Source organism: Rhipicephalus sanguineus, chromosome 9 (genome assembly GCF_013339695.2).
Source record: "Rhipicephalus sanguineus isolate Rsan-2018 chromosome 9, BIME_Rsan_1.4, whole genome shotgun sequence".
In the NCBI taxonomy this organism is placed as follows: Eukaryota; Metazoa; Arthropoda; class Arachnida; order Ixodida; family Ixodidae; genus Rhipicephalus; species Rhipicephalus sanguineus.
The window spans coordinates 62,393,632-62,406,070 of record NC_051184.2 but is presented as its reverse complement, the minus strand read 5'-3'; the positions used below and the strand labels follow the sequence as shown (position 1 = coordinate 62,406,070).

Below are 12,439 nucleotides of genomic sequence, written 5' to 3'. Positions count from 1 at the left end.
GCGACTTAGAGCAAGCTTCACCATTTTTTTTCTCTCTTTCTCTTTCTTTCTATCACTTTCTTTCTCTTTGTTTTCCACGTGTTTCACGTGCTACACTTCGCGGGGCAGAGTTTTCGCTTAACGCTAGCGCCTGCTGTACTCGGTGGTGGGGCTTGCCCAATCCCTGTGACGCATACCCACCTGTACAGTTTTGCACGAAGAACGAAGGCCTGGCGGACCTCGGTTTCGTCGTACAAAACTCCTCACTTGTGTACGCGCCACAGGTATTGGGCAAGCCCCACTACCGAGTACAGCAGGTGCGAGCGAGCACAACTCACCGATAGCTTACAATGAAGCGAGCGCGTGCCGGTTCATGATGATGATAGTTTTTTGTACGCATTGTGCAAACCAAAATTTTTACTGCCGGCTTAAGCAGCTTAGTTGTTTAAAAAAATTCGAGGCGATCGATGATCCTGATACTCGATTTCGGTGTCTGGTAGCGGCACTCGAAGGTCGACGTTCGTGTGTCCTCGCGTATTCCTTGGCCTCTGAGATCCCTGTCGAAGCGGATCTCGGAGGCCACGTAGAACGACGCGCGTGGTTGAGATCTGCTCCTTATCATCACAAGTGCCGAAATTTAATCTACCCGAAACAGCCCTAACGAAATGAGGAGAGGTTAAGGTGCGTACAGAAACTCACAGAATGGGACGTAGATAAATTTGAGTTGCGATATGTCTACGTAATGCATTCGACCTATGGCGGAAGGCTGTACAGGGAAGCAGCAAGTTCAGTATGAACCCAAGTCGCAGTCGAAGTGCATCAACGAAATTGAACAAAACTGATGCACGATTTGCAATTGCGATGCTACTCACTCGGATGGCGATGCTGTCTTTTGCGTCATCGACATGGGTCACTCGAAACAAAACATAGTTCTGAAAAATTGCTTCGCCGCCGAACGCTATTCATAATGCAGCGTATAGTCGCAAGCATAGGAGTACACGGAATTTGAATATGTAATTTGGTGCGTTTTTTCCCCTTCAGATCTACGCTTCCAGTTTCGATCAGCTCGTTGAATCAGCGCTTACTGTGCCTGACAAGGTCAGACGACGCTTTCGGTTACTGAACTCCTCCCGCCCTGTGTGTTGCCTGTACACTACTTTTTCTCTACTCTCGCATGACGAGAAAGTAATGAACAATAAAGAAAGTATACCCAGAAGGCCATCGCATAGACGTTTTTCAATAACTACATTGCGATGCTATGGAGAGCCAAGCGAAAGAATAGAAGAAAAAAAAACGGTACATACCATGCAGAAGGCGGTAGCACATGTGTTTCTATAAATTTCATTGTGATGCTATGAGACAATGCAGAAAAAAAAGAACTGTGCACGACATGCACACGCAGAAGGGCACACTGAACCTGCAGGAGTCGTTTCCTGTCTGATGCACCATTTCCTGCCCTGCGCATACGACAATCTCTACCAAACGGCCAACGCGATCGCAGTTACTAGAGCGGCTATTTCGCAGTGCATCGAAGCTTGTTCGCGGGTGGTCAAAAAACAAAAAGAAACTGCAAACAATAGCTCACTGAACTATCGTAACGTACAGATGTCGAAAGTCCCTTGGGCGCGACAGTTTTTCTTCGACTGTGCGAGGGGATGCGGGCTCGAATGCATGATGACGCAGCTGATTTTCTTTTTATTGGAGCTAAAGCGAATACGTTTGCACGTCCATAGTGAACGCACGCTACAAATCTGATCTACAATTTTCTACTTGGAATTTTTTGCCCGGCCTCTTTGCGTCAAAAGTTGGTTAAGTATTCATGCTTTATTAAGCAACTAAGGGGAACACGAAAAATAGTGTGACTCACTCGATGCGATATCCAGTAACAGCAATTTGGTCACGTCGTCAGAGAGTGCGTCGGCATATTTTTAAACTGGGGCTATAGTTAGCCAGGGCATCCTGTATGCTGCAGCGCCTCACACAAAAGCCATGCTGCTTTGCGAAATCGAATGCAACGACCGACCGCATTTTGATGGGGACTATATGCAAAACGCCCGCGCTCATAGATTTCATTTGGCGTTTCAATAACGCCAGATGGTTGATATTGTTCCGCAGTAAGCCATTATACGTCGCCCCCGATAATTATATGACTATTCGGATTCGTAGAACGTCAACATTTAGTTACGTCCAGGATAATGAGCACATTTGTGATGCAAACTTTGGTAGCGGCACGTGTCTACGAAAAATAGCCTGATCAGGCGTGTACAATTTGGGCCGCGGTTAGCTGTTGGTGTCAAAGATGTTTCCGAATGCATCCTGCAAACGTTCGATACAGCATACATTCCTCTGAAGTGCTGCCTCCGAAATCGGCGAACAATTTTTGTTTGAAAAGTTAACCAGGAGAAAGAACAGCGAGGTGATACGTCCTGCCTGGATAGTAGTAGTTAACAAAAAGCCACAATAAAGCAGCGCGGTCTTTCCCCACCTGCTGTCACCAAACAGCGCACGCAGTGCATGGGAAACGTTGCAAAATTCGTGGAAATTGCATGTAGAGCGCCGCTGGAGCGCTCTCACAACTGCCGGAAGTTCTGTTTGCTCTGGGAATTTTACGGCGATACTACCAGGAGTAAAGAAACCAAGGACGCTGGGAAATTGTTTAAAAGAGCCGTGAATGTTTGTTTGCAGTTCTGCCATATAGGCAGGTGGCAAGGCTCTTGACAAATGCCTTTGAAACAAAATGGTCGCGATTCTGCCTTAGGCAGGAGTCAAGGACTTTTACAAAGGCCCCCGGGCAGATGGGATGGAAAATTCGTTCGTGATTCTCCATCAGGCAAAAGTCAAGGCCCTCCTTCATTAATAATAATAATAATAATAATAATAATAATAATAATAATAATAATAATAATAATAATAATAATAATAATAATAATAATAATAATAATAACGAGGAATCGATGTTTATTGCCACATAGTTACAAAACATGTATAAACAGCAAGGATGATGGGATAAAAACTGCATATAGGCAGCTTGACTGGCCATAAAAAGCCCTTTAAAATCTGCAAAACGTGCGCGCGACTGCGCTACATGGAGGAGTCAATGCTTTTGCAAGGAAAACCTTGGGTTATAAGTAGGGCTCCGCGTTTGCGGAGAAATTCGAAAAAAAAATCCCATAAACACCCTCCGGTAATATTTTGGACAATTCAGATTTATCCGATAAACTTTGATTTTTATAGCCACTATGACCCTTTTCCGTTCTTTATCGAAAGGACATGTTCTAAGTGGTAATTGATATATCGACCGGCTTGGGCGATATAAACAATACCTCACGTCAACAGTATCTCGTAGATCGCACCCATCGAACATTTAACAAAGGTCCTGTCGCGCACGAGCAAGATACGTCAACGTATGTACGGACCCCCAGGAGCGCGAGACATCTTGCTACACGGTCCCCTGGCGGCAGTGGGGAGTACCAGACGATATGGAATATAAGTACTACGTAAGGTATGCTTGCGTCTATTACAACAAGCTTTACGGTTGTAATACGAACAAACGTAGGTGTTTTCTAGTCAAGTGTTTGCGCTTATGCGCAAGTGTGTTTGTGCGTTGAAACCTTCCGTACAACTAAAACTCGCCACGGTGGTCTAGTTATGGTGCTCGACTGCTCACCCAAAGGCCGCGGGATCGAATCCCTGCCGTGGGAGAAATTCTCTTACTTAAGCATTTTTGGTTTGCGTTTTACATTAAACTCGTCAATTATATTTGGGAAAATTGCGCACCCAATGTGCGGCAATGCTCTGGAAAGTTTTGAAAGTACTGACTGTCATACCAACCGAGCAAAAAAATCTGAAATTAGGGCATTATTGAAGAATGCGCCATATTCGCAATTTTTTCTTAAATTAAGGTCCTAATACGGCAAGATTAGTGCATTTTATGAACTCACGCTATTCATAGTACGCCAAGAAAAATTTTGAGACCAACAGGTACAATAGTTTTTTTTTTTTGTAGGATCTCGTCAAAATCACCCTTTCCGCCCAATTCGCAAAAAGCGATTCTGGCTGAGTGGAGACTACCGAATTTTTTTGACGAACGCAACAATTTTTTACACTAAACTAACATAGATGTTGTCCTGGGGACTCGGACAGCAAAATATATTTTTTCCAGAGAAATTAAGAGGGGTAGTCGGACATGCATCTACGTCTTTGTCTGAACACACGCAGTATAATGCAAAATTAAACTGCGAATTTCGGAGTATTCGGCATTTACGAGAAATGCACTCCAATAAACGCTGAATTACCACCAAAAAATATACTCCGAGAATCACCCTCCGAATTTCAGGAAAATTAAACTCCGAAAGCACGCGCTAATTAAAAGACACTTCACATGCGTTCGCGATTCTCTTTTAGGCAGAGGTCAGCGATCTCCCTAAAGGCCATCGAGCGGAAGTCCTCGTGCTGCGGAGATGTCAAAGGTGTTCACGATTTGCAGAAGGCTGTATTCAAGGCATCTAAAAAAATATCGGGCTTTAAGAGACGCAAAATTTATTCGTGCTATAGACAGACGTCAACATTCTTCACAAAGGCGCCGCAATGGTATAAGATATAATTAATAATTGTTGCGGTTTAACGTTCCAAAACCACTGTATGATTGAGAAACGCCGTAGTGGAGGGCTCCGGAAATTTCGACCACCTGGCGTTCTTTAACGTGCACCTAAATCTAAGCACACGGGCCTCGAGCATTTTCGCCTCCATCGAAAATGTGGCAGCCGCGGCCGGGATTCGATCCCGCGACCTGCGGGTTAGCACTCGAGCACCATAACCACTGGACCACCGTGGCGGGTATGGCATAGGAGACGCGCGCCATTTTTTGGGGCGCATATTTGAAATATTTTTCTGTATTGCTATTTCTTGTAACTTACAGACTGGCTGAGATAAATAGATAGAAAAAAAAAGCTTTATTTAAGTCCTGAAGGAACTCACCCCCGTTTTATGGGGGGAGGATCGCGGGCCGCTCCCACGTAGGGACGGGGAGGCCGAGCCTCACCGCCGCGTCGTGGGCCTTCTGGACAGCCTTGAGTTGTTGTAGTAGGACCGGGCTCTTTATTATAGAATAAAATTGATCTTCAGAGAATTCTTGATGCCTTCCCTGTAAAGAGGGGCACCTCCAGAGCGTATATCTAAAATCACTGCGACCTTGACAGTCTGGACAAAGTGCTGAGATGTCGGAGTAATGACTAATAATGGAAAGGCTCGGGTATGTCCCCGTCTGAAGCATGCGAAGAGAGATTGCCTGTGGCCTAGATAACTTTAACTATATTTAATTTCGCTGTCTTGCAGGTAGTTCCTATGAAGGATTTCAGCAACGAAGTGCGAGCTTCCCTGGACGTCCGCAACTTTCTTCAGGACGCGACGGTGCTACTCGACGTTGAAGAGACCGCCTTGGAAGACGTCGTGGATACCGTCTTGAAAAGCGTACGCCATCGCTTTTAACACGAGAGTTTATGCAGCATTAAACGAGACAAAAGTAATCCCGATGTTGGCTCACCTTCTCCGCGCGTAGCAGGGGGCAGCTAGAAATTTTTTTCAAGGGGGTAGTTCGACCGCTATTTATGTATGTTCGTGCGGGCTTTTGAATGAGTGCGTTTATATGTACACATGCAAAATTGAAATATCTCTGAGGGGGTGGGGTGGTTGAACCCCCCTTGGCTAGGCTACTTGTGCGTAGGTCTTTAGACGACCATCCCTTTGTTAAGTGCTAACGACGGCATTAGTCGTAGGACAAGAATGATATAGCACGCATGACTAGGCGACGGCGATTTTGCTTACCGAGTTATGGAGGTCAGGAAAGTCGTTGTAAGCAGCTCATTAACCGGTTCATTAACCGGTTCAATAACCGGTTCAATAGATGGTTGAATATCGCAATGACGTGTTCATAAATACGCGCGGTGCTGCAAGCAAGCATGTCATATTTCTGATCTGAGGAAATGCATAGACTCAAGAAAGGACTACACGAAGTAATAGGCCTATTGCATCCTGCTCCTTCTTCCTTAAGTATTTCTTTTCCTTATGCTCTACCACATATGCGATACCATGAGATACTTTTGAGCGGCAGTTGGAGATCATCTTGATGGTGGTAGCAACAAGTCCCATACCAGCGGGAACGCCGCCACGAAAGGTAACTAACTTGCGAACGAGGTATTAACCTCCACGTCGGTGGAGCTGGTAAGAACCAGCTCCATGGACATTTTCGTGCGTTCATAGTCATTGTTTTGCGAATATCCAGATTTGCAGACGCATTAATGTCTCCTGACATCACTTTTGTGTAATGATCGTCGGATTTGTTCAAGTCCTTTTCACGCAGATGTACGCGAATCAATCGAACAATGCCTTCGGCAGGTGTTCACTCATTCATACACGCGTGTTATAGACAGTGTGGCATGCACCCAGCGTGACAGAGCGCCGTTGTATGCTGTTAGTAAATGAAAAAAAAAAAAAGCACGGACGACTATTTTTCGCAGTAGTCCGATGGAGCCCCGCCGGTTTACCCATTCTCGGACACATTTCCCGTATTTTTGGTTGGAAAAAAATAACTGACTGTTTGATGGGAGGATTACAATTTTCTTTTCATAGGAACTATTTTAAAACGATGGCCAGATCGCGCCTCATCGATAATGAGCGCAGTTCATTACGCGACCGCTTAACACAGTCTTAAATGTCATTTCAGGTTCTGGAAGCTGGTGAACCAGGAACGAATGTTAGTGAAACCAAGCAATCGTTGTTCGTAGCTGAACGAGGTGAGAACTAATGCTTAAATCCTTCCTAGTCAACCTTAGAAGTACTTGGCGATCATGAAGTGGAACAGTAGATCCTCGCACCACTCAAGCAGCTCTGTATGATTTGATAAGAATTAGCGAGCACAAAATGCGCTACCTCTGCACATAAAGTGTGTGCTGTGTCTCGATCTTTCGCGTTTTAAAGAAATGGCTGGCTCTTCCGTAATCGAGAGAATATATGAGCATGAAATGGCTGCCGGCCAAGCAGATTGGTTAGAGTTGCTAGCCGCAATCTCAGGCGCCACGCTGCGTTTTCCACTGCATGTAGCCTGGCGCATTTTTTGAAAGAGGCGGCAATCCTCGCTGCGATACCGTTTCCTCCATGTTTATCTACGGGTGCACGCCGTTTATTAGAGCACAGGTGCGGCGCGGATGTGTAAAAGCGTTAGTGAACGGTGCCCTGTATCTGCCTTTGGAACGCCCCTACTGTATATTGCAAATAAAAGTTCAGCCTACTAAAATTACAGCTACAGTGATAGTGCGAATACCAAGAACTCGGAAGCGATATTTTCTGTGATTTGTTCGGGCTGCAACTAGCGTATGTAATGTGGTCCTGTACAAAAGGTTAGTGGCGTTAGGCACTTTTCTAACTCTTGACCTGTTGCCCAGATGATCTCGTTTCGTTCACGCAACGATGCCCGGGTGACCTCGTTTGTGTGCCCGGATGACGGCGCTCGCTTGTGGCTGAAGATCAAGGTCGCCGACAACGGGAACTATAAGCATTTCATGCTGACAACGTTGTGGGGAAAGTCAGCGATGGTTTTCAATGTGCGCGAGAAGCCAGAGCTTCTAGAGAGATTTATTACAAGTATGATGCGCTTGAAAGCATGCATTTTCTGCAGTGAAATTACTTAAGATGCATTTCTTTTATTGAGCTAGTCTACAGAGATCACATCCCTGCACCGGCACACTTATAGCGGTGGTTTAAGGCCGGATGTACCACATGTAAGCCAATTTGTCATGTCGGGCATCTCCAGGGGTCTGATCTCTTGGAGCGAGAACCGGTCCTCCCACGTGAAATACCTTAGTGACGTGCGCCTGACGTTCCCACGGCTATCGCTTCCTATTGGCTACCTAAAGTAACGCAAGCGCAGTCGCAGTCAAGTTCATTCGCACGCCTAGCGTAGCGGAGCGACGCTGTGCGTACACTATAAATGCCTCTAATTGTTTCTATTTCTATTCGGAAATTTCCTTTGGGCATGAATACGAGGGATGCATCAGCGTGATATGTGCATGTATAAATGATTATTATATCAAATAAATTGGTGACTGAAACAGAAGAGAAAAGACAATTCAATTAACTCTGTGTTGAGTAGACTATACACGTGCACCGTCTTCATCAGATTCAGTGACAAAGCAGGCGAAGCGGTGCCGCTACACTGCGTTCTTCTGCTTAATGCGCAAAGTGAGTGTGTGGCACAATTCCGTTGCACCACTCTTTAAAAACAGAGCAGGTGTAGTGCGCCTGCGTGTCATATATTTACAGAGATATCAGTGTAACTGTTGGACCGAAATTATCCAGCCCATGAAGGGTGCTTTGTCCTCACTGTGAGCACGCGGCGTTTAGCCTAGCTCAACACAGTCGGGAGGCCGCACTGGAGGAGAAGCACGCAGTGGATTGTCGATAGAAATACGTAGCTACAACACGCGCAACTAATACGCTTTCTTGAATCTTCTGCGCATGGAATTACGAAAACATTAGTCCAGCTACAGTTCCAATGGCATTCCACGTGATTAGCTCTGTAGGTTCACGGCCTAGCGAACCAAATTTTTTAAGTGCTTTGTGAGCCTCTCAAGCTATCAAGGAGCTGTATTCAAGGACGGCGGAGTCAAAACTTTTTTTCCCGTATAGCGCCCCGCAGGTGGAATTTCGGCATTTCCACAGTCTTAGACCGAAAATCGCCGGTAAATTTAAGAGGGTGCATATAGCAATATATGCTCTCTAGCAAACACCAACAGTGCTCTTCCAGGTGCTTTAACGAACGTGCTTTACAGTTGCCATGCCAACCAGGACTATCCAGGGCGTTTGCAGCTACGAGAATGGCAACTTCGAGTACGACCAGAGCTGGATGTGCGTCTTGTAAGTCCATGGTTACGTCAAGCGTTTTAAACTTCCTACGTTCCGGGCTGCCAAGTTGGTGATAGCGAACAAAATATTATGTTGGGTTTGTGCAGGATTTCAATCATCAGATACCTTTGAGACGGTGAAGGTAACCATAACATGGCTCACATTGCTATATAAAGATTCTGTTTTAAAGAACCTTTATTCGTGCAGTAGCACTCAGTTCTATGCCAAGCCTCTCTCAACGCTAGCCAACAAAATCCCCTCATGCGCATGTATACTGTTATTCCAACGACGGCACAGTACCTTTTAGGAAACACGCATAGACGGAGGCGCCATATTTCCCCCTAGGTAATATTGTAAGAAACACTATGCGGTTGGCATCCGCAGTACCAGCTAACTGCGTTATCATGAGGCCGTGCGCATCACAGCAATCCCTTTGTGCGGGTTACGCCAAGTGAAAGCCACAACATGAGCCAACTTAGCACAGTTGTATCAAGTGAACGAATAGCATGAACGTGGCCAAGCTTTCTTGAAGTATTCATAATCTGTTGTCTACGCCAACTGCTGGGTTTCGTCACGTTCGTGCGCGTCATATAGGCATAGGCGGTTCATCCGATACATTTCAGTTGACAGCCGGCGCCGGGTTGCGCCCGTTTCTTTGCCTTTCCGTCTGTGGCTGCCGCGCTGTAGCCACAATGAAGCTTTACGAACTCGCCCTTTTTTCCATCGTACTGGCGTTGTAGCTCGAAACGTCCGTCTGTTCTATAGTTTCGTGGGTCAGTTCTATAAACCAAGACGCTTGCGACCGGCTGTATCGCAGGTGCTCCATGCCAACGTTGCAGAGAAAGCACGTGGCCGTGGCGAGGCTCAAGCATGCTGCCAACATGGGTCGCACCTGCGGGGACGTGCGGTTCCTGGTGGTCGCGATGACCCCCAGCAGGCAGAAGAGCACCAAGAGTGCGCTGGAGACGGGTCGCACCTTCGCCACGCTGTTCGCCGACTCGGCGTTGCGTCAGCGGCTCTGGGAGGCCCGCACGACCGCGCGCTTCGTCGAGGAACTGTGCCAGCACGCTGAACGCCTCGCCGCCGACCAGAGGAGCGCCCTGGCGCTCAGCGTTAGCCCACCGGAAGCTAAGGAAGAAAGCGTACGTCTGTCTAAATTTGGTGTTTCTGGTTACATCACTGCGCCGATACACGCAAATTTTGCATTGACACAACTTGTGAGTGTGGCTAATCACTTCTACGGAAGCTCACAAGGTAGCATAAGGTGTTCATGACAGGAAAAAAAGAATTAACACGGTGTTCCAAGGCAGTTCATACGGATTTCTCTTATAGAAAGGTTATCAGTTGACGAGAAATTGGAACTAATAATCAATTCACCCTTTCGCTGCGATCTGCCAGGCTGCTGATTGGCCAATTCGTAGCGCGACTACCCCGGAGGGTTTTGGACTTAGTTTCAAACCCCGGACCCGGAGTAATATTGCGTGAACTAGAAAGCTTTTCTTTCTTTGCGAAATCCGCATGGGTTTCCTCGTGAGTGGTTTTGGCGGTGCGAAATTCACGTTTAATTGATCCCCGGAATTTCGGGGCTGGAGTCGTTCGGCCATTCTATTCAAAAGACATTTTTTTTTTTGCTTGGCATTTGACGCTGACAAAAAAGGGACTCCGGCGAGAACTCTGGGTTCCCAGCTCTAAAACTGTCTATAAGTTTGCTGCAGACAGTTTCGACCTTCAAAATCGGGATGTGGTATTTAGTGGTTTATACAAAGTTTATGAAAGCGTTTTTCAGCATCACGACTGGGCCGCATGTCCCTGCGAGCAAGTATAATGTACACTTAAAGAGATCTCCAGCAGCAAATTTGGAACGCGATTATGTACGCAACGTACCTATGTAAATAAGTAGTAAAGCCACTTGACTAGTTTTTCCGACTTGAAGGGACCGACAACTGATTTTTCTCGACCCAGTTTTTTACGGCGCGACAGGAAGCTCACCCTTCGTAGCGTTTGTAGCTGCATTGGTTTATCCGAAAAGCATGTAGTTATTTTATAAGCAGTATTTTTCGATCTGAAAGGCTCCAAACGCGCATGGAGGCTTGCTCCAGCAACGCTCAGAATTGATAGCGATGCCGTTAGCCCTTGTGAAAGCTGTCGTTGTTCTGCTTTCGCAGGAGTTACTGTAACTATGCTTAACCACCTTTATTTTGAGCTTTCCAGCCATTTTTGAATATAGCAAGCTGTTACAATGAGATGTGTGGCTTTATACACCTTCGCGGTATTTGTACAGCGTTGTGTGCGCCTGCGCCCAAGGTTGCCTGCGCCTGTGTCGTGGATGGCTTGTCCCGGCGTCGTTACTCTCTTGATGCACGAGCCAAGCCAAGTAATCGAAAACGTAACTGTGCATATGCACGGCCGCACCGAGTAGCAGCGCGCGTAATTTCTGAGACGAAGCGTAGGTAGCAAAACGATGCCACTCCAAAATCTTAGCGACCTGGTAACTGCGTGCACGGTTGCATGAGCACGCTGAAAAGTTGCTCAAGACGCGCTGACGAGCATGGGATCATTACGTCACGCGAAGGCAGCCCCACTTTAATGCATACTACTAACGCAGGCCTATATGTACATTATTACGGAGTAATACCTTTTAAATAAAGAAACGAAAAATATTTCAATACTAACAAAAAAATCTTCGACCGCGTACGACAATCAACGGTCACGTGGCCGTCTTCACCGGATCAGTCATGTTTTTGCCGCCAGAGGCGCCACAGGTCATTTTTTGCGACTTTCAATTACGAAATAAAATATAAATCCATCTCTCACGAAAAAAACAGGGTTGGTTTGAGTCAGTGCGACGGACAATCTTTACATCAGTGGAGTCAACTCATTTCATATTCTGGGCAGTTGTCGGTCCCTTTAATAAATTTTTGCCATGTCTACTGCGAATAGTGTCGTAATAATCACTTTTCATTATTTTTGTCCTCGCACAATTATCTATCTTTGTAACCCAATGTGCTGCGCCTAACGCTTTCCAGAACAAACGCAAATTCGTCATAGCCAAAGGCTTGTGCGACGATGTTCGACGTCGGCTGTTCTACTACATCAGTGACTACGTTGACGGTAAGTTGTCGTAAGCTTAATCCGTTATAGGGACTGTCTACCACTCGGAAAAATTTTTCTGATTGCGGTGAAAATGAGAAGATCGTTCATCACATCGGCGGCAACGAGCATGCTTTTTCCCTATAAAAAGGAATTATATATTTTTATTCGATGTTGAAAGTCGTGAAAGATTATGACCGCGAGCGTCACCAAACGGCGATGTGGTTCAATCTACTGGTAAGACAAGAAATCCTCGCAGGTAGACTCATTTTGCTTAAAAACAAACATGTATAACTTGAACTTGTATTTTACGCACTTGAGGCACCTTTCGGTTGCGTCAGAGAGTAATTTTGTAGCATTCTTTTTTTTTCTCACGCATCCAAAAAGGCGCCCTGTGGCGCTGCTTGCGGCGCCGTCTTCGATTTCGTCTGCTTCAACTCATGCGCCATGCCATGCGGCTCTCCGTGCTGGT

The 12,439-nt window shown here is 46.2% G+C and overlaps 1 protein-coding gene across 1 annotated transcript in view; it reads left to right on the top strand.

Moving 5' to 3' along the window:
* Positions 1-12,439, top strand: part of LOC119405584 (solute carrier family 4 member 11) — a 53,296-nt gene that overhangs the window by 19,265 nt on the left and 21,592 nt on the right. Inside the window, exons 3-7 of the mRNA XM_037672420.2 lie at positions 5,314-5,448; positions 6,701-6,770; positions 8,805-8,889; positions 9,695-10,019; positions 11,904-11,988. Coding sequence (XP_037528348.1) covers positions 5,314-5,448; positions 6,701-6,770; positions 8,805-8,889; positions 9,695-10,019; positions 11,904-11,988 — 700 coding nt within the window. The remainder of the gene's footprint in view (positions 1-5,313; positions 5,449-6,700; positions 6,771-8,804; positions 8,890-9,694; positions 10,020-11,903; positions 11,989-12,439) is intronic.